The sequence below is a fragment of the Kryptolebias marmoratus genome, linkage group LG2 (genome assembly GCF_001649575.2).
Source record: "Kryptolebias marmoratus isolate JLee-2015 linkage group LG2, ASM164957v2, whole genome shotgun sequence".
Taxonomy (NCBI): domain Eukaryota; kingdom Metazoa; phylum Chordata; class Actinopteri; order Cyprinodontiformes; family Rivulidae; genus Kryptolebias; species Kryptolebias marmoratus.
Genome location: NC_051431.1, coordinates 29526954 through 29549826, shown reverse-complemented (window position 1 = coordinate 29549826; position 22873 = coordinate 29526954). Strand labels below are relative to the sequence as shown.

Genomic DNA, 22873 nt, shown 5'->3' with positions numbered 1-22873 from the left:
AGCGGTCTTGTCATTAATGAGCTGAACGTTTTGATATATGAACGGTTGAAATAGCTGAAAAATTGCGGAACGAGTTAGATGCCGAAAAACGTACGGAATAGTGAAAGAAGAATAATAGATAAGAAAGAGAAACAGGAAAACAATGGTGTGAATGCTTAAAAGCATTCACACAATAATAATAGATAATAAAGAGAAACAGGAAAACAATGGTGTGAATGCTTAAAAGCATTCACACAATTAATATGCAAAAATTAAATCAGTGCAAAGTGGAAAATCAGTGTTCTAGAATTAACATTCTTGATTTTTTGTTTGTTCAGAAACTATATTTAACAAAAAAAAATTCTCATTTCTCACACTTTTGTTTGGCTTAAATATAGTTTTCAAAATAAATGTTTTAATCTTTTAAACTTTTTAAACAACAATAATATAAATAAAGTATTGCATTACTTGAAGGAATGCATATTGCCCATCACCTTTCATCCCTGATTTTTATAATAAAATTATCTTGAGGAATGACAGAGCTGCTGTGTAACCACATTAGTCAAATTTTGAAAATACCAATACGCATAATCTCATGTCACGCTCAGAGAATGTGTTGGGAATGACTCTGAGCTACAACCAAACCCGATTTTAGTTCAATATCTGTTACTTCCTAAGACCCTACGGCCTCATACTAGGATTTTGCATTGACACAAAGCACACCAAACAAAATCTTGGGTCTCAGGTTTAATTGGCTGTTGTAGCCATTTTTGTGTTTGATAAATTTACTTAGCTTTGGTGGCCACCTTTAATGGGGTTGAATCCAAAAGTTAAACAGTTGTAGATGTAGATCCAATGATTACATTTGCATGATTCGTGAGATATTTTGCAAACAGACAAACACAGGAAGAGACAAACAAGAGACAAGAGACGAAAAAAATTAAGTATCGATCTCATGAAGCTGGTATCGATCCGAAGCCAACTATTTTGTTATCGATTATATCGATATATGAGTAGATCCTCACACTTCTAATGTGCATGGAGGGAGGGAGGAGAAGTGGGGGTGACTCTCCAGCTCGTGCCCCACATACTGGGCTGCAACAATAACATTTGCAGAGTGATCGGCGCGCGCTCTGATCTGACTGGACACCGACCAGCGGGGTTCACGTGTGACCTTACAGCTCAAGAGCTGAAAGCAGTCGGTGCTCAGGGAGGAAGCGGTGCATGATGGGGATGAAGCAGGAGCAAAGCTGGGCTGCAGAACTTTTTTGACGGACGCGCGTGCGGAGCGCCGTGCCGTTAAGGTTGCGCACAGACGCGCCGCAGCAGAGCGCACACCGTGTCCCAAAGAGGAGCAGACATGGCTGCGCGCGTTAGTTGGTTTCTTCTTTTCGCACACTTCCTATTTCATTACAAAGGAACACATTGCATGGAGGTGGATTTTTGCATACCTGTTCGCGTGGAGCATGAGGAGCGCGAGAAACACCGGCAGGAGGAGCGTGTGGATGAAACCGTTTTCAAACTGAGCGCGTTCAGACAGGACTTTTATCTCCACCTCACACCTGATTCCAGTTTTCTCGCAGTGGGCAGCATCCCGGAGGAAGAGTCCAGCGACCTCAGGAGATGCTTCTACTCCGGGACTGTGAACGCAGACCCGGACTCATTCGCTGCGCTCAGCTTGTGCAGAGGTCTGCAGGGGTGCTTCTCCTACAAGGGCATGGAGTACTTCATCACTCAGAGCTCCGGGGAGGCTGAAGCCGCATCGGAAAGTGGAAGCCTTTTGGAAAGGACGCACGCCATCCGCCGCCGGAGCCGCGCTGCGCAACCAGGAGCCAACACCACCAGCAGGTGCGGAGTTCCTCCTGACACCAACTTCAGCTTCCCTCTGGACAAATACAAACACTTGAACACGATTGGCGGTTTAACAGACGCCGTCCTGAAGTCTCTGGGGAGGTCCAAAAGGTTCGTTTCGGTTCCCAGGTTCGTGGAGGTTCTGGTGGTCGCAGATGAGTCTATGGCCACGTTTCACGGGGACGACCTCAAGCACTACCTCCTGACCCTTATGGCGGTTGCAGCCAGGCTTTACAAACACCCCAGCATTCTGAACTCCATCAGCATCGTGGTGGTGGGCTTCATGGTGATAAATGATGCCGACATGGGTCCGAAGGTTTCCAGTAACGCTGCACTGAGTCTGCGCAACTTCTGCTCCTGGCAGAAGAAGTTAAATAAACCCAGCGACAAGCATCCTGAGTACTGGGACACTGCCATCCTCTTCACAAAACAGGTAGAAAGTGAGCTGCTCTAAATCACCATAAATCCAATATTTGATGCCAACTTGAGCATCCAATTTCCTGTTTTATGTTTCTTTAATTTAGTAAACATTTGAAGTGATTAGACACAGATCAGATGCACTGATTCAGTCAGCAGCCCCTCAGCACCATGTACATAAACACAGTCTGTGTTCAGCATTATGCACTGTTGTAGTTGAGTGGGGTCCATTCCTGGTCCTGGAGGGCCACTATCCTGCACGGTTGTGTTGTTTCCATGCTCCATCATACATGATTCAGTGGTTGATTTATCCCGTCAGCAGGTCTTTGAGTTCTGCAGAAGCCTGTTAAGCAACCATTTGTTCAAATCAGGTGTATTGAAGCAGATAAACAACTAAACCGTGCAGGGTAGTGGCCCTCCAGGACCAGCATTGGCCACCTCTGATGGAGTTATACTGAAGTTGTTATACTGAAGTTGTTCAGCTATAAAACAATGACAAACTAAGCCAACTTGTGTCATACAAAAGTGTAGATGTTTAATATTAGCTAAAGTAGGATTCTTTGAGACAAAAACTATATTTTAAGCCTAAAGGGGGAAGAGAAGGGTGCAAGTTTGGTGTCAAATACCTTGCATTTGACACCAATATCATCCTGATAGGACAAAAACTACAGGAGTTCTAACAGTTCTGGAATTTTAAAGATTTCCTTGCCTATAAAGTCAATTGAAAGTTACAGTGAATGTAGAAAAGACCATAAAGGACAACTCATTGGGTGAATAAACAAACTTTTACTTCCCTTATGCAAAATCAGCGGTGAGGTTTGGTTGAATTTATTGCTGATCCTTGTAGATCCTCACATACCCACGTTAAGCTAAGAAAGTTTTTTTTTTTTACACTGATGTCTAAAGTACATTTAAGACTTGTTTCATCACCCTTATAGTGTGCAACCAGTATAGCTGTTACATTGAAACATTTTATAATGTTATAAAGAGCACGTGAAATGCAGTACACATGGTTGGCAAACAGCCACTGAGCTTCACGTTAACACTGGGATAACCGATTCATCCTTTTTTCACATCTGCTTTGAACACCACAAAAACACAGGAAGGTAGTAAAAGAGAGCATAATAATTCCAGACCAAAAATATTAAAACAAAGTAAATTCAAAGCCTAGCATTCCTTGAAGGAATTGCATATCACAGTCTTATGCAATATCATGGGATGTTACGCTTAATGTATGTGTTGTGAATGACTCTCAGCTACTACCACAGCAAAATTAGCTCAATATCTTTAAAACTAATTCAGTTATAGACAATTTCTTCTGCTAATGTCAGTTAGGCATTATGGCCATTTTTAATTGACTCCAAAAGTTAAATAGTTTTAGATGTACATTCAATGAATACTTTCTGAGCGTTTCATTAAAATCCCTCTTCTGGTTCATGACATATTTTTCTAACAGACAAAGGTTGTCTTTAGCAGTTGATTCCACAGTTTTAAACAGAAATGTTACACAATGAGTAACACTTAGCAAATCTTAGCACAATAGCAGTAAAATTGACTGGATTAGCAATTATGCTTTTGGCAAAAACTGGAGTAAATATGGCCTAAAAGGGAAAGTTCTCCAAATGTCTATGTTGGTTTAATACCAGCATTTTACCATGGTTTGTTTAAAAATCAAAAAGAGAAATCCTCCTTTGAGGGGTTTTCAAACTTGGGTCTCCCACACAAACATGCTCTGTATTATCCATCACAGCAACCTGTGTTCCCCTAATTCAGGACATAACCAGGCGCTCCTGGTTTCCCCATAGCTGCAATGCTATCTGTTACTAATGCAACCAGAAAGATAAGGATGCTTACCTTTGTAACAAAAGTTATGGAACATTTGAGGGTAAAATTGAATTTATTCTGGAGTATGAAAGTGGGATATGTTCAGCTTTTAAAATCATTTTACTGCAGTAAAAGTATTTTGAGTGGTTTATATGTATGATCAAAGGGTTTTTTGTAACACATTTGTTTCCAACTAAAACTACATTAGGCACCTATGATCTGCAGACTGAAGTAAACTTGCCTCTTTTGGACTGTTTGTTTAGTAGCAAACAGCCAAGTTACACAAAATATACTTGAACCATGCCGGAAAGCTAGTCTGATTTATTTAAACTTCTAAGTGAAACACTAAATTAGGTTTTTCACATGTAACATATTTGTCTCTGTGTCACCAGGATCTGTGTGGGGCCACAACCTGTGACACACTGGGGATGGCCGATGTTGGTACCGTGTGTGACCCAAAGAGAAGTTGTTCTGTTATTGAAGATGATGGGTTACCCTCTGCTTTTACTACTGCTCATGAGCTTGGTAAGACAGCTGTTCATGGTAGGGACTGAATACTCACGTTATTCATTCAGACGTGTGCTAACATGTCTGGCCGCAGAATGAGATTAGCTTAAAACAAGAACTGAAAAGAACTTTAGCTAAAAAGGCCAAAGATTTTGCACTATTGCATGTAACTGAGATATTCTTGCCTAATCACCAAGGAGACTGTCTTTAAAAGCTTTACCCCTTTCAAGATGATCAGTGTCACTGTAATCTACAAACCAGTTTTCAGAGTGCTGAATGATTTCAATCCCACAAATTATTTGTTTTCAGTCAACTCACATTCTATGTGTAATTCATTCTCTAATTACTAAATGTGGTCAAAATCAAATCCAGCCTCTCTGGGTCCCACAGAGCAGGGCTGAGATCTGTGCACGTTCAACATTTTAGCTGCAACATGATACTTTGTATTACAACATCTGAATTTAGCAAGTGAGCAAACTCTTTAAAAACTCTGAACTCACTTCTATGATTTCATCAGCTGACCTGATCTTAAACAGTCAGACTAGATGGTGATACTTTATGCCAAAGTATTTCCAACCTAAGTAACTGAATGACAATTTATGACTGAGAACTGAAACAAAATAATCATTATAAAATAGTCTCACAAAAACTGTTAGGACTTACTTTAGAAGATTTAGGTCTTAAAACATTTTCAAACCATCATTTGCACTTTGTAACTTATATAGATTTATTAGCTTCTTACAGTGATAGAGACAAAGTCTTTTTCCTAAGAATTCAATTTCTTCTCAATCAAATTCATTGAGACTTTTCTTTCTCTTTTCAACTACCTAAAATGTACCCTTTCCTGCTTTTCTTATATGTTCAATGGCTACTTTTTATTTGATCAAATTTTTCATTTACATATTTTAAAGCATGAGTAAATGTTTATCATTTTGTGAGTCATCTTCAGACTCACAAAATAATTGTGGCAAAAACTGATGCTGACTTGTATAGCAGCAGGTGATAATAAAGTGAAAACATTGTGTTAGTCTAGATTCAAACATTTAAAGACATTATTAATAAAGGGCCTAGCAGATCTCAAAGGAATGCATATCACCCGCTGCCATTCAAGACATAGTTTTAAAAATATCACCATGTGAAGAAACGAAGGAGTTATAGTCATTATGGTCAAACATTGAAAATAATAATATGATGCAAGTTCTCATGCTCAGAGTATGGATTACAGATGACTCTTATCTGCTACTACATCTAATTTGACTAAGGTTGGGTGATTAGACGAATTTATCGACCATCGACGATAGGCAAAGTCATTGGGTGGCCGTTTTTTTAAGAGCTAATTTTTTTTTTCTTTTTTTTGCCTACGGACCCCTCACTCCACCCTCCCCAATGTGCCACCAAGTGCAGCGCCAAAATATTCACTCAAACTTATAACAGAAAGAAAGAATAGCGTATGTTCAGAAAACTCTTTGTTTGAACAACAACTCCAAGGGGGGAAAGGGAAATAGAGACTGGCTTCTTTTAAACCAGTATAACATAATTCTAGTGTTTCTGTCTTACAAACTGTGATACGTAGCACGACTGCAGCACTGACAGGTGTGCAGTGGCTGAAGAAACAGGGCTAAAGGCACCTTCTTTTGTTTAGTTTTTTTTTTAAGCTAAGAGGCAAGCGATCACTTCCTCCTACAACGTCTCAGAATCAGAACAAGAAGATAAAGGGAAACTATTCCTTCCAAAAAGAGCTTATAAAGTCTTTGACAAGAAAACAAGAATGTTTACCTTATCGGGTTTCAGCAGTGTGCGCAGATTGTTAATAATATTACCGGCAGGGCTAAAGACGTGTTCTGAAGGTGTGCTTGTTGACGGTGTGTACAGATATTTTTGTGTCATTTGAGATGACAAAAACATTCCAGGCGTCACCTACACAATCATCCATCATCATTTGTTGGACTGACGAATATCAGCTGAAAAATTTTTACATATCGATCAAACTTAAATTTGACCTTGATAAAATTGACTGACTTTTGGCTTTTTTGTGTTGCTAAACTTGATTAGCTGTGGCAACCATCTTGAACTGAAATGACTTTATCAGTTGTAGATTTACATCCAATGATAACCTTCTGAAAGTCATTAGAGTTTCATAAGATCTCATAAGACTAGCACTCTGAGTATGTGTTATGGATGACTACACTAAATTTTAGCTTAATATCTACACAATTGACTGTTATAGCCATTTTTGTGTTGGCTATGGTTGATTAGCTGTGGTCATCTTGAATTGGGTTGACTTTTAAAGTTAAGTAGGTGTACCTGTACCTCTAACGATTAATTTCAGAAAGCTTTTTTTAAAATCTGTCTACTAGTTAATCACATATTTTGCTTACAGACACACACACACACACACACACACACGCATACAGAAACACAGGCAAAAATATTAGCACCCCCTTCTCACCTTTTTTGTGGCAAGCAATAAAGAGCCAATTTTAACAACTGTATAATTATAACCAAAACCCCCTTAGCAACTACCGTATTTTCCGGTCTATAAGGCGCACCTAAAAGCCTTAAATTTTCTCAAAAATCGGCGGTGCGCCTTATAATCCAGGGCACTTTATGTGTGCACTGAATTCCAAAATCTGTCCCTGACACAGGGACGTATGGTAATGTGTACAGTACCGGTATGTACTGGCAGCGATAAACCAATCAGAGAACACTACGTAATACGTACGGCACGTACGCTGGCAGTGATAAACCAATCAGAGAACATTATGTAATATAATACAATTTGGAGCTTGCCATCATTCCGGGAGGATTAAAAAAGAACTCCAACCACTGGACGTTGGTGTAAACAGGGCGGTCAAAGTGAAGTTGCAAGTGGCGTGGGAGCGTTGGAGCTATGGATGACCGACGGCGAACACACGTTTATTAAGACGGGGGCAGCATGTTTGATGGCAAAATTGCCCAGCTGTTCAATTCAGACAGAAGATGAGGACTTTGATGGATTTGTGGAAGAAGATGAAAAATAATATGTAAAATAATTGTTACAGAGTAGAATAAGGTTTAACCAAACTCACCGTTTTCACCGACATGTTTTCAACAAAAGGTGCAAAACAACAAGGGAATTTGATTTAATTTAGCTCAAATTTGTATTCTGATTATGATGGGCAGAGGAAGTCAAGTCCACAATAAACAGTATGTGGTCCTACTTTCAGCCATGAATGCATGAAACCATGACATCTTAGAGCACACCCTTCAACCAGGCTTAGGTATGTGTTGTATGTTGATGAAGCAGTTAAATGACCGAAATGGTGGTAGGGAGTCAAAGACAAATTGCAGATAAGCATTTCCATCCATCCATCCATCCATCCATCCATCCATCCATCCATCCATCCATCCATCCATCCATCCATCCATCCATCCATCCATCCATCTTCTTCCGCTTATCCAGGTTAAGGTCACGGGGGTAGCTCCTCCGGGGGCATTCCCAGGCCAGCCGAGAAACATAGTCCCTCCAGGGTGTCCTGGTAAACATCCATCCATCTTCTTCCGCTTATTCAATTCAATTCAAAAATACTTTATTAATCCCAAAGGGAAATTAAATGTTGTTGTAGCTCATGGTCGTGGTTTTGTTAAAGAGTTGTTACAGGTGCTGATGGCTATGGGCAGGAAGGATCTCTTGTAGCAGTCTGTCCTAATGTGTCCTGGGTTTTGGTGTCCTCAATGAGCCCCATCAGGTGGGCCTCGCTGGCCTCCTTTCGCCAAGCTCTGAAAACACAGTTTTCATCCGGGGTCGGTTCGTGGGGGTAGCAGCCTAAGCAGGGAGACCCAGACTTCCTTCTCCCCAGCCACTTGGGCCAGCTCCTCCGGGGGAACCCCAAGGCGGTCAAAGGCCAGTCGAGAAACATAGTCCCTCCAGCGTGTCCTGGGTCTTCCTCTGGCCTCCCTGGTGAGGTGTTCCGGGCACCTCACCAGGGAGGCGTCCAGGAGGCATCCTCACCAGATGCCCGAGCCACCTCAACTGGCTCCTCTCGACGTGGAACAGCAGCGGCTCTACTCTGAGTCCCTCCCGGATGACCGAGCTTCTCACCCTATCTCTAAGGGAAAGCCCAGACACCGTGCGGAGAAAACTCATTTCAGCCGCTTACATTCACAATCTTGTTCTTTCAGTCACTACCCAAAGCTCGTGACCATAGATGAGGGTAAGAACGTAGATCGACCGGTAAATTGAGAGCTTTGTCTTTTGGCTCAGCTCTCTCTTCATCACGACAGACCGGTACAGTGCCCGCTTCACTGCAGACGCTGCACCAATCCGCCTATTGATCTCCCTCTCCATTTTTCCCTCATTCGTGAACAAGACCCCGAGATACTTAAACTCCTCCACTTGGGGCAGGACATCTTCCCCGACCCGGAGAAGGCACTCTTTTCTGGTTCAAGAACATGGCCTCGGATTTGGAGGCACTGATCCTCATCCCAGCCACTTCACACTCGGCTGCGAACCGCTCCAGCAAAAGCTGTAGATCACGGCCTGATGAAGCCAATAGGACCACATCATCTGCAAAAAGCAGAGACGCAATCCTAAGGATCTCCAAAACGGATCCCCTCGACACCTTGGCTGCGCCTAAAAATTCTGTCCATAAACGTTATGAACAGAATCGGTGACAAAGGGCAACCTTGGCGGAGTACAACTCTCACAGGAAATGAGTCCGACTTACTGCAGACCAAGCTCTGACACTGGTCATATAGGGACCTAACAGCCCGCATCAAAGGGCCCTGTACCCCATACTCCCGGAGTACCTCAACAGGATTCCCTGAGGGGAACACGGTCGAACGCCTTCTCCAAGTCCACAAAACACATGTAGACTGGTTGGGCGAACTCCCATGCACCCTTAAGGACCCTGCCGAGGGTGTAAAGCTGGTCCATTGTTCCACGACCAGGATAAAAACCACACTGCTCTTCCTGAATTCGAGGTTCGATTATCCGTTGGACCCTCCTCTCCACAACCCTGGAATAGACCTTATTAGGGAGGCTTTAGAGTGAGATATCGCTGTAGTTGGAACAGACTCTCCGGTCCCCCTTTTTGAATAAGGGGACCACCACCCCGGTCTGCCAATCCAGGGGAACTGCCCCCTATGTCCACGCAATATTGCAGAGTCGTGTTAGCCAACACAACTCTACAACATTCAGAGCCTCAAGGAACTCCGGGCAAATCTCATCCACCCCTGGAGCCTTGCCACCGAGGAGGTTTTTTAAACACCTCAGTGACCTCAGCACTGGAGATTTGAGAGCCTAACCCAAAGTCCCCAGGCTCCGCCTCCTCAATGGAAGACGTGCTGGTGGGATTGAGGAGGTCTTCGAAGTATTTCGCCCACCGACCCACGATATCCCGAGTTGAGGTCAGCAGCACACCACCCCCCACTATAAACAGTGTTGGTGTTGCATTGCTTTCCCCTCCTGAGACGCCTTGGACCAGAATCGCCTCAAAGCCATGCAGAATTTTTTCTCCATGGCCTCTCCGAACTCCTCCCATGCCCGAGGTTTTGCCTCAGCAACCACCCGAGCTGCATGCCGCTTGGACTGCCGGTACCTGTCAGCTGCTTCTGGAGCCCCACAGGCCAAGAAGGCCCAATAGGACTCATTATTCAACCTGACAGCATCCCTCACCGCCAGTGTCCACTAGTGGGTTTGAGGGTTACCGCCACGACAGGCACCAACTACCAACTACCCATAAGCCGCCTCAACAATGGAGGCACGGAACATGGCCCACTCGGGCTCAATGTCCCCCACCTCCCTTGGAATATGTTCAAAGTTCTGCCGGAGGTGGGAGTTAAAGCTCCGCCTAACAGGAGACTCTGCCAGACGTTCCCAACAGACTGACCAGCATCCTCCCCCACCATCGGAGCCATTTCACCACCTGGTAGTGGTCAGTTGACAGCTCCGCCCCTGTCTTCACCCGAGTTTCCAAGACATGCGGCCGCAGATCAGATGAAACGACAACAAAGCCGATCATTGAACTGCAACCTAGGGTGTCCTGGTGCCAAGAGCAGATATGGACACCCTTATGTTTGAACAATGTTATGTTATGGACAATCCATGACGAGCACAGAAGTCCAAAAACAGAACACCACTCGGGTTTAGATCACGGGGGGCGTTCCTCCCAACCACACCCATCCAGGTCTCACTGTCATTGCCTACGTGAGCGTTGAAGTCCCCCAGCAGAACAAGGGAGTCCCCAGGAGGGGCACTCTCCAGTAGCCCCTCCAAGGACTCCTTGAGAGGGGTTGGACACTCTTTCACTCTGGAATTGTCTTTGGTGAGAGGCGCCAAACACGAGTGGGCATACTTGTTGCCCCTCATCTTGGTGCCTGTACGTTGGGGTTTACCCCGATGAACGAGAGGGTAGCCTCCCTCTGCCTACGTGTGGGGGGATGGGTCCTGACTGTTGTTTGCGCTTATGCACCGAACAGCAGTTCGGATTACCCACCCTTTTTGGAGACTGGTTCCAGAGCCAGAGCCATGTCTTGAGGTGAGCCCAACTATTTCTAGCCAGAACCTCTCAACCTCACACACCAGCTCAGGCTCCTTCCCCACCAGAGAGGTGACATTCCACGTCCCAAGAGCCAGCTTCTGTAGCCGAGGATCAGACCACCAAGGTCCTACCTTCGGCCACCACCCATCCCACATTGCACCCAACCCCTTTGGCCCCTCCCATAGGTGGTGAGCCCATGGGAAGGGGAACCCATGTCACCTCTTCAGGCTGTGCCCGGCCGGGCTCCATGGGCGAAAGCCCAGCTACCAGGCGCTCGCCAACGTGCCCCACCTCTAGGCCTGGCTCCAGAGTGTAGCCCCAGTGACCCGCGTCCAGGCAAGGGAACACTGTGTCCAATATTTTTAATCATCATAAGGGGTCTTTGGGCTGCACTTTGTCTGACCTCACCTAGGACCTGTCTACCTTGAGTGACCCTACTAGGGGCATGAAGCCCCTGACAGCATAGCTCCTAGGATAATTGGGACACTCAAACTTGTCCAACACGGTAAGGTGGCAGCCGTCCCTGGGCTGCCACCTCCCTGGGCTACCAAGGCAAGTCAATCAAAATCATTTCCTTTAATTACCTCAGGAGTGTCAGTGTAAAGATGGCTAAATTATTACATTTGTTTAGCATTCAAATTGTCTTTAGGTTTGTTGTTAATTTTGGGACACATCTTTCGTAATCAAATTCAGGTTCATCTGGTGTTTCATCCATTCCCACTAGACACACTTGACAAGAAGGCCCAGTCGAGGTTGATCAGACCTCAGTGTGTGTCCCTTAGTCTCTTGGGTTTGTTGAAAGGTTAAGGCTGACATAAAGAAGCAGGTTTGTTTTTTAGGTTAGAGTAAGGCATTCAGGTAGATTGGTCAGTTGCCTTGATTACTGTATGTCAGATACTCAAACTGTTTGAAAATGCTTCAGCTAAAGCTTGTAAGCTTTTGCTACTAGCTTTTAATGTCTGTCACAACGGAGGTACTTGGCATGCTTATTATTTTCACAAGTGGTACTTACTGTAAAACGTTTGAGAACTGCTGTGTTATAACCATCCTTCTATCCATTTTATTACCCGCTTCTCCATTCATGTTAGTGGGGGAGCTGGTGCCTATCTCCAGTGGTCTTGTGAGAGAGTTGGGGTCTAACCAATATGGCAAAATACTTTAAACAACATTACCAAACATTAAGTATTTAAGAAGGGGGTGGCACAGTAAGGCAGTGATTCAAGCCAACCTCCCAGCGAGAAGGTTGCAGGATCACCTCCCAGCCTGGGGCTTCTCTGGGTGAAGTTTCAACTTTCTCCACATGCAAAATTGAAATTCTAATGCTGCATATTATCTTGTACAGCTTCATTTCTTTCTGCAATCCAAGCTGCATTTGCTTTCTGTGAGTTGTGATGCCTGGCTAAATGGTTTCTTTCTGTGTAAATGTTTTCATATTTCTTAGTCATCACCATAACTCCATGTATCCACTCAGTAAAGACTGCTAATCAAAATAAAATGAAAATAGAATTAGATGTATGTGCCAAAGACATGACATTGTTGTCTCTTCCCCCCTTCATCGGCAGGTCATGTCTTCAGCATGCCCCATGACAATGTGAAGGCATGTGAGAAAGTGTTTGGGAAACTAAAGGACAACCACATGATGTCTCCCACACTGATTCAGATCAACAGAAGCCAACCATGGTCTGTGTGCAGTGCAGCTATCATTACCGAGTTCCTGGACAGAGGTTATGGTTAGTGAACACTTTTTGTATATGTTACTGAACAGACATGAATGACCATTTATCACCCGCTGCTGTAGGTTAGGCAGTAAGAATGTTTTTGCCTGTGTGTGTTTTTTTTTGTGTCCCAGTCCAAGAAGGCCACACCAACTAATTGACCTTGGCCAAGAACAAAATGGCCATAAGTTAGTCAGTTTTACAGATATCAAGCTAAATGTTGTTGTGGTTGTAGCTAAGCATTACTCCAGCACATACTCCGAGCACTACACATTATGCAATGTTTTTGCTTAAAACTTTTTGCAATTAACCCTATTTGTCTGTAAGTAAGTCATTGGCTGTACTTCTACAATTTAATAATCTTTGGATTTAATCTAATTTTAGAGGGCAACCACAGTTAATCAACATTAGCCAATGCAAAAATGCCTATAAGTTAGTCAATTTTACAGATATTAAGCTTATTTGAGTGTGGTAGTAGCTGAGAGTCATTCTAAACACATCTTGGAAGATCTCACAATATTGAGCATAACATTATTTTCAACGTGTGACCAATATCGCTATAATTCCATAATTTTCTATCATTAGATGTTCTTAGGCATGAAAGGTTGTGAGTGGTATACATTCCTATAAGGAATACTAGGCCTTTAATTTAGGTGTGTTTCCAGCCCTCAGTTGGTAGCAGTCTAATTTTACCCCAGCTCTAAACTCATCAATTCATTACAACTGAAAACAGTGAAACTTTGTGTTTACAGCAAGTAGGTCATTTGTTCATATTAATAAGTGTTGCCTATCCTGTAAGCCTATGGCCTTTCATGCAGGTGGAGGTATTGCAGTTTTCAAAACTTCACCAAACTCAGCTTTTGTTATTCCTCAAAGACCAGTAATATGGGGTTTCTACATTGAAGCAAATGTCAGTGAATGTTTTCTCTAAAGGAGTCTTACAACTTAAGCTACCTTGAAGATTTTTTAAAGAGCACAAGTTGGTAAAGAACTTCATAAAGGAAAAGACTTAAAAAAGAATCTGTTGTTCCTGAAAAAAATGAAAAACATCCTGCAGTATAAGTGTGTTTTAACTTAGAACAAAGCCCTCTAAAATTAAAGGCTAAATTTTCTTTGAAGGAATGCACGCCTGCAGCCTTTCCTGCCAGAGTTTTAGAATAAGAACATCTTGTGTTGAAAAATGACTAAGTTTTATATGTTTTAATCAAACCTTGAAAATAATATTGTGCACAATCTCATGCCATATCACAAGATGTTATGCTCAAAATATGTGTTGTGAGCGACTATTAGCTACAACCACATCAACTTTTAGAACAATCTGTAAAACTGGCTGAGTTATAGTCATTTTTTGTGATTTTTAAGGTCAAGTGGAAATGGTGAACCTTACACTAACCCTACCCCTAACCCAAACAGACAAACACATGCACACAGACACAGGCAAAAATGTTATCGCCCACAATTTACCTTTCACCTTTTGCCTTTCAGCTGCATGCAACAATGACTAATTAGCAGCAATAATACAATAGATAATATAACAGTTAGTTTGCCTCTGCAGGAGACTGTTTGCTGGACCAGCCTCAGATGCAGTTGTCTCTCCATGACAGCCTGCCGGGCTCCAGCTACAGCCTGCACCGTCAGTGTGAGCTCGCCTTCGGCCCAGGCTCCAAGCCCTGCCCCTACATGCAGCCCTGTTTAAAGCTGTGGTGCACCGGGAAGGCACACGGACAACTGGTCTGCCAAACCCGTCACTTTCCCTGGGCAGACGGCACAAGCTGTGGCAACGGCAAGGTCTGCTACAGAAGTGCGTGTGTTGATATGAATAGCACTGTGCACATCAAGGTGAGATAAAAGGGAGATAAAAGACTGTTCTTTTTTATCTGGTTATTGTTTTCACTGAATAATTAACCATTGAGACTGTTTTTTCCTGTTTGTCTTAGGTGGATGGCCGATGGGGGAAGTGGGGTGCATTTGGAGACTGTTCACGAAGTTGTGGTGGTGGTGTTCAGCTGGCCGGAAGACAGTGTAACAACCCTGTCCCTGAGAATGGGGGGAAATACTGCTATGGTCTTCGCATCAAATACCGCTCATGTAACCTCAACCCTTGTCCTGAAAAAGGTAGGCTTGGTTTTGATAGAGTACCTCTCTGTACACTTTTCCAAAAACTCACCAATCATACCCAGATATGTTGCATATAATGTAAAAGGAATTCAGTTCAATTCAGTTTATTTATATAGCACCAATTTACAAGAAAAGTCATATTTGAGTACTATATGTACAAAAAAGTAATAATTCAATCTAATTCAGTTCAAAACAGAATTAATTTGATCCAGTTATAATACAATACATTGCCATTCAGCACATTACCAAATGTCAATTAGTAAACAAGTTATGTATCTAGGAAACCAGCAGATTGTGTCGCAGTCCCCAATCCTGCACAGCATGGAGGTGACAGTTAAAAGGAATTACTTCTTTTTGACAGGAAGAAACCTCCAGTAGAATCAATCAAGATGGGCAGCCATCTGCAACTGGAGTTTGTGAGGGTAGGAAAGAGGCACAGAAAAACACAGAAGTATTGGGCCAGACACAGTTTCTATGGGAATAAAAACAGAGAACAGAAAGTGAATATAATTTAAGGCTTCATCCATTCAAAACAATCTTTTTCTTCATAAACCCTGAACCATTTTGAGGAATGTTTTAATCCACATGGAAACACAGAAAATGACCCTATGACTATACCCTGCTTGTATGTGTCACTATAAAACTGCCACAAACATGCACCAAATATAGGGAAATAAGCCATGGAGCATTGACTCCAAACTATAAACACAAGAAAAAAGAGATGAGGATGGTGAATACAAGATCAAAAACCAAATCATTTCTGTGGACTGATGAAAAAGTGGACCTAATACTTTGTGCCAAATTGAACTACTGTTAACTGGGAGTCAGGTCAGTTCAAGTCCACAGACATAATGAATGATTTCATGCAGAGTATCCAGCAAGACATGGTAGGAGTTTTTCTCATAATGTTCAAAGGGTTCAGGGTAAATTATCCATACACAAGTGTCAAACTTTTAAAAATATTATAATTTCCCACATTTTTAAGTGTATTCTTAATCTATATTGTTGGTCTTTTTTTTCTTTTTTTGTAATGTTTGCTTTTGCATTGTTGACTGTTTAATAAATTGATCAAAACCATTTTAGATTATTTGGTGTAATAAAAAAGTTTTTTTTTTATTTTGCTTTATTCAAGGCAACTTTATTTCTCCTCAGCCTTGTCTGTTCATTGAAGTTATACAGTGTACAAAGTTTTATTAAAATACAACACAAACACAAGCATGTGATCTATCATTTGGGGCCATAGCTTAGGCAGGATGTGGGATTTGGGTTAAGGCTGTCATCATAAAACTGCAATAATGGCACTTAAGGATTTTTCACACTGGAACCTGGTTTCAAAAATACCATTTAGGGGCTCCTAAAACAGTACTGTGTGGGCACAAGGCTTAAATGATAAAAAAAAATTTAAACTACAAATGCTTTGCATATCCACAAAATGCTGTTCCTGTGTGGACATGGCCTAAGTCTATCAAAGAATTTACTAAATACCCTTAGTTTCAAGTTCCCAAGTCCTTGTGTCTATCTGTTTAAAATTTTGTTACAATGGTCACATTTTACATAACTAAGTAAAATATATTTGCCGTTGAAGAACAACAAATTTAGTGACAAAAGTTAGCAACTTCTTTTTAGTGTGTTATCATTTAGGTATCTCAGATTAAAATAAGGTGACTTTAGTTGTAGGTAATAGTTTATCAAGACCTGAAATATTTTGCAAACTCCAACCAACAACTAAGGAAGACAACATAAAAGAATCTGATTAGATTTCTCTCATCTTTTAAAGTAGCTGAAGTTGCTAACATGTCCTTCTAAGCAGCTTACTTAGGGCTAACAGTTAATTGTAGAGATTCGGTACATTTAAAAAAGGGATGTTTTTGACCTGCAGATTGTGTCATCAGTTAAAATCAGAAGTCACCACTAAAAGCCTTCTGTCTGCCAGTGTCTGATCTAAAACGTTTCAAACAGTGTTGTATTAGCTGGCAGTGTAACATTAGGTTGTTTTTACTTCTCCAGGCAAGAGTTTCCGAGAGGAACAATGTGAGGCGTTCAATGGCATAAACCTTAACACCAACAGGCTGGGTTCCACTGTGGCCTGGGTTCCTAAATATTCAGGCATTTCTTCTAAGGATAAATGCAAGCTCATCTGCCGTGCCAACGGGACTGGATACTTCTATGTTCTTGCTCCAAAGGTATACTGAAAATCTAAGTCTCTCAACAACCACCTTGTGTTATTATTTATGGCTAGCTACTGAAAGGTGGGCGGGTGTGTCTCTCTGTGTGTGTGTGTTTGTCTGTTAGCAAGATATCTCTTAAACCATGGAATGGATTTTAATGAGATTCTGAGAAGGCAATCATCAGAGGTTCATCTGCAACTGTTTAACCTTAGGAGTCAAAAGGCTGCGACAGCTATCCACATTAACCAATTAGCAGCAATAATGAAACCCTCAGAAAACAATCATTAAATGTACATCTACACTATTTAACGTTTGGAGTCAACCCAATTCAAAATGGAATTACCGGACATCAGTCATCACAAAAATAGCTATAACTCAGTAAATTTTAGATATTGAACTAAACTTTATTGAGACAACGGCTAAAAGTCATCCCCAACAAATTCTGAGCGCTTTAGAATACGTGAGATCTCTGTTTAAAACTTTCATATTAACTGTTGGCTTCATCTCTATCTGTTAGCAAAATATTGCATGACCCATCATGCAGATAATAATGAAACTTTAAGAAAATAATCACTGGGTGTTCATCTACAACTGATAAAGTTTTGGAGTCAACCCAATTCAAGATGGCTGCTACAGTTATTCAGATTTATAAAAAGAAATGGCTATAATGCAGATATGTTAACAATATTGAGCTAAACTTTAGTGTGGTCATAGTATATACTCCAACAACTAATCGCTTAATATCATGTGCACTAGTACATAAAGTTATTTGCAAGATTTGACCAAAAAGGCTAAAATTCATTTTCACTGTAAGATGATCTTAGTTTTAAACTGGCTTGAAAGATGGTGGTGAGTATGAAGTCCTATATGGAATGCTACACTTTTATTGGATCTGTTTTGAGGACCTGTTTTCACAGGAAAATTATTTTGTTAAAGATCATGGAATATATTTTTCCTATTTTCCTTTGGATGTGCTATGCTAATGAATTAGAGAAGCACAGTGATATCTGAAAAGTTCAAAACAAATGACAAATACTTCTTTTTAGTGGGATTAAAACATCATTAGCTAAATATTTGTGTATTGTTTTGCTAGATAATTGCCAGCTGTAGAGCAAATTAAATTGTGGTCTGTGCATGGGTACATCAAGCAGATCTGACAGCTTTGACTACGCCACTGTCAATAAATCTGAGCCACAGTTGGATTTGTTTGAAAAGCTGAGACCTGGCATTGGAGAAATTAATATTATGAGGAGAAAATGCATCAGCTTCATGTCCTAATCCAATTCTAACTTCTTGCACTGAAAATTGTATAAGTCAGAAAGGTGTGGTGAGAGTGGTTGAAACATTTGAGAAAAATTATTAAGCAGTTTGTTCAGAAATGTTTAACAGAAGTTTCATCTGTTACCAACAACAGTGAAGCAGTGAAAAGATAAGAGTAGTAGAGGATAAGTGGCGTGGTGAGAAATGGTAACAGTTTGACTTCACATTTGTGGCTTCTCAGCAACTATTTATGCAATCAGCAAAGAAACAGGCTTGTAGAAGAAATACTAGCTGGCAACTCCTTTCATAGTTTTCTGCACAGGGTCTCAGCTTTTCCCTGATTTTATCCACTTAATTTTTAAGTTGGAAGAGTTGTGTGTGCTAAGATTTGAACAAGTCATTTGTTCTTCTTGAGATGTATAACAATGTGTATGATCTGAATGTGGCAGGTTGTGGATGGAACTCCTTGCTCCCCTGACACTTCAGCTGTGTGTGTTCAAGGAAAATGTATCAAGGCAGGCTGTGATGGCAAGCTGGATTCAAACAAAAAGTTTGACAAATGTGGTGTATGTGGCGGGGACAACCATGGCTGTAAGAAGGTCTCAGGAATGTTCACAAAGCCTGTGTAAGTGATCCATCAACACAAGTCCTAAAATCTTGTTTAGCAAATGAAAAGGGTCTTAAAACAAGAACATTTCTTTATGCCCATCACATAATTTGCCTACATTTTTCTGAGATGTTTGTTCTTATTACTGTTAAATTTAGATTTTACAAAATGAGTGTATGCTAAACAAGAAATAACAGTACTGTTTATGTCTATTTCCTGTCCATGACGAACAGACGCGCCGTTTCTTCTATCAGGCATTACAAAACACAGTAAAAAAGAAATTAACACTCTTTTAAGGAGGAATTGGTATTGCACAAAACAATTTCATTTAACAGCCAAGCACTGTGGTTTTTTAAAATATATTTAAACATTATACATAGAAAGAGAGTAAAAAAAACAAATCAACACACCAGGCAGAGCAGTTTCAAGTGAGGCAGTGAAGCTTGGAGTTGACTCAATTGACAGCTTGTAGTAGAAGCTTTGTTTGAGCCTCATTGCTCTGGCCTTGACGCTCCGCAGTCTCCTACCTGAGGATAAAGGGTCAAACAGTCCATAGGATTTCTCATAACACTTGCTGCACTGCTTCTGCACCTGCTAGTTTAGACGCCCTCAACAGAAGGAAGACTGCTGCAAGTTTATTGCCATTGCACTGATAAAAACAATGTAATAAAACTAAGTTTGGCAGTACTTCACATAGCAGCAGCATCAAATTTCAAAAGGTTGTTATTAATAAATACTCTAAAATGATAGTGCAGTCACTTGGATAGATATGTCCTTAAATAGATGATGAAATCTTAAGTACTAGTGCATGTACTGAAAGGCAGCATGATAACATTTATAAATCCTAAAAACACTCAGGATATCTTGTGTCTGTGCTGAGAGCTTCTGTTGTTCAGAAGACACTGCATTGCTTGGGAGCAAAACTGTTCCTCAGTCTATTTGTCCGTGCTCAGAGGATTTTTATTTTGCCTCAGGGAAGGTTGGAGAAAAGTGAATTTGCAGGGTGGGTTGGGTCTCCGATGATGACATTTGCACAGCTCTATAGTGGATGTCCTTGAGTTTAGGGATAGGAGATCAAAAAATCTACTGTGCTTTCTTGTTTAGAATCCTTAAGAAAATGAGTCTTTGTTTGGCCTTTTTTGAGCTGTGAAACATTCAGACTCTGGGTGAGATCTTCTGTTGAGTAAAAGTTGTTTTAGTTTTTTTACAGAAGTAACTCATTTTCTAATTTTGTGCTAAGCAATAATGTGGCATGGACTTATTTTTGTTATAAAAATAAAATCAAACTCACAAACTGGAAGAAAATGGATGTTACCTTATATTGTCAGGGATTCGGAGTTGCAAGAAATATGATCCTATATGTTTAGTCAAAAACATTGACTGTTTGTAGGAGTCTCTTCTGGTTTCCTTTGATAATTTCAAATAACAGTACTCATAGTACTTTTTAATGTAAGGATACTTATTTTTGTTACCACCACAAAAACTTTTTTAAAAATTATACTATTATTTGTTTTTCAGTAATGGTTACAACTTTGTTGTAACGCTGCCTGTTGGAGCCGCCAACATTGACATCCGTCAGCGAGGCTACCGAGGAATGATCAGCGACGAGAACTACCTTGCTGTGAAGGATCGACATGGCAAGTACCTCCTCAACGGCAACTATGTGGTGTCAGCTGCAGAGCGTGACATGCTGGTTAAAGGCAGCCTGCTGCGCTACAGTGGCACTTCCACATCTGTGGAGACTCTTCAGGCCATCACACCCTTGCAAGAGCCCCTGACTGTGGAGGTGCTCTCAGTGGGAAAGATGACTCCTCCAAGAGTGTGTTACTCCTTTTATACCTTGAAAGAGAGCAAAGAAGAGAAGACTCTTTGGAAAGAGAAGAAAAGTCACAAAATGCAAAACAGTGTTTTGGTTGATGGCAAAAATACAAAAATTAAGAAGGAATCAATGGTCAAGGGACCTGTTAGTCACTGGGTAACAAGAGGTTGGGAGGCATGCACAGTAACATGTGGTAATGGCTCGCAGAGAAGGTTGGTGCAATGCCAGAGCATGGAAGGACATCCTACTGTAGACTGCGACAATAGTCAAAAGCCTGTAGCTGTAAGAGCATGTGGGGATCCGTGTCCCATATGGGATGTAGGAACTTGGTCTAACTGCTCAAAGTCCTGTGGAAGAGGCTTTAAAAGGCGACTAGTGCGCTGCATGACCGAGAATGGTCTTATTTTGCCCAGAGAGCACTGCTCTGGAAAAATTAAGCCTCAGGAACTGGACCTTTGCAACTGGAAGCCTTGCTAAAGTAGAGGAGATTCTGGGAACTTTCTGGCAGGAAAAAAACATCTTGGTCAAATCCACATGGTAATGATTTTATTGCTGACCTGGTAACAGGGACTCTTGAATTCAGTCTAATTCTGTGATAGGCTTTTTGACACACCATGGTCTTAAGACGTGTTTACTTGACATTTGTCAAACCATCTGAAGTAAGCCCAACTATTGTTTGGGTCAGCCCTAGGCAGATGTATGAAACAGTGGTTTTTAACCATTCTTTCCTTTTGGTTTCACCTCCTTCCCCACCCCCAAATTTGTACATGTTTGCACATTGGAACCATTGTCCAGAAATCTTTCAAATAACTTTTTTATAGCATTCTTGTTTCCAAAACACAGACACATGCACAGATACACATACAAAAAACTTGTTGAGTTCAGGAATAAGATGCTAGACATTACAAAAAGTTTTAAAAACAAAGCAACTGGACTTCTATTCTGTAGTTGAAGACAATTTGCTTATCATCTGGGAAGCTTTCTTAATTTAAAATAGGAAAGTATGAAGTTCCAAGCTTTAAACTGCATGCAATGCTTTGTTATGCAAGCTAAATTCACTTGCAGATTAATCTCACTCCCTTCCTACTGGTTAAGATCTTTGTTTGCCTGGCGAGAGAGATACTTCTCACATGCATGGTCAACCTCTGTCTGAGAGTCCTGTTAGGTTTGAAATGCACCAGCATGTCAGGTTTGGAGAAAATCTTGGTTCACAGAGGCTGATTCATCTCAAGGACAAATCACCCAAACACAAACTGAGCGTTGTGATGTATGCAGTTTAATACAGCGAGGATTGTCCAGAACTCTATATTGGAGAAACTAAACGGCTTCTCCACAAACTAAACTAAATGGCCTTAACACAGGAGAGCCAGCTCTTCATAACCAGACCCAGCTGTGCGCCTACACTTCAAACATAAGGAACACTCTTTTGAGGACCATATTGTTCATATTTTTGATAGAGAAGACAAGTGTTTAAAGAGGGGGGGGGGGGGTGAAAGTAGCCATTTACATCGAATGAGAGAAACCAACAGAGGAGAAAGTCTCACATTTCAGATTTCTAAAATTTACAATGGAGCATTAAGCCTGCAACCCAGTCATTTTCCCTCTAATTCACACCTTTATGCAAATCACCAAAACGTTTCTCTCTCGTCATCTACTGAAATACTCAGATGACTCTGCAGTTGTTGGGTGTATCAGAGATGGACAAGAGGTTAAGTACAGATATCTGGTGGACTGCTTTGTGGCATGATGTGGAAATGATAATCTCATCTTGAATGTGAACAAAACAAAATAGATGATTGTAGATTTCAGGAGAAACAGTGTCAGATCAAACCCTGGAGGTGGTTGAGGAATATAAATACCTTGGTGTTCATCTAGACAACAAACTGGACTAGAGACTCTACAGTGTAGCCATCTACAAGAAGGGACAGAGCAGACTGTACTTCTTAAGGAAGCTTAGATCCTTCAAGGTTTCCAGCAAGATATTGCAGATCTTCTATAAGTCTGTTGTTGAGAGTGTCATCTCCTCTGCCATCATCTGTTGGGGCAGCAGCATCAGAGCCAGGGACCTAAAAAGGCTCAATGACCTG

The 22873-nt window shown here is 41.4% G+C and overlaps 1 protein-coding gene across 1 annotated transcript; it reads left to right on the top strand.

The window, feature by feature from the left end:
• The first annotated feature begins 1008 nt into the window (after nucleotides 1–1008).
• On the top strand, nucleotides 1009–21754 carry LOC108246335 (A disintegrin and metalloproteinase with thrombospondin motifs 15). Its single transcript, XM_017433810.3, has 8 exons — nucleotides 1009–2263; nucleotides 4464–4596; nucleotides 12662–12829; nucleotides 14370–14653; nucleotides 14752–14929; nucleotides 16940–17115; nucleotides 18810–18985; nucleotides 20486–21754. The coding sequence occupies exons 1-8, from the start codon at nucleotides 1340–1342 to the stop codon at nucleotides 21261–21263; spliced, it is 2817 nt and encodes a 938-aa protein (XP_017289299.2). The 5' UTR covers nucleotides 1009–1339; the 3' UTR covers nucleotides 21264–21754.
• Nucleotides 21755–22873: the final 1119 nt, after the last annotated feature.

Coding starts and splice junctions, on each gene's coding strand:
- LOC108246335 (XM_017433810.3), top strand. CDS start 1,340: ATGGCTGCGCGCGTTAGTTGGTTTCTTCTTTTCGCACACTTCCTATTT. Junction 2,264..4,463: donor CCATCCTCTTCACAAAACAG/GTAGAAAGTGAG, acceptor CTGTGTCACCAG/GATCTGTGTGGGGCCACAAC. Junction 4,597..12,661: donor TACTACTGCTCATGAGCTTG/GTAAGACAGCTG, acceptor CTTCATCGGCAG/GTCATGTCTTCAGCATGCCC.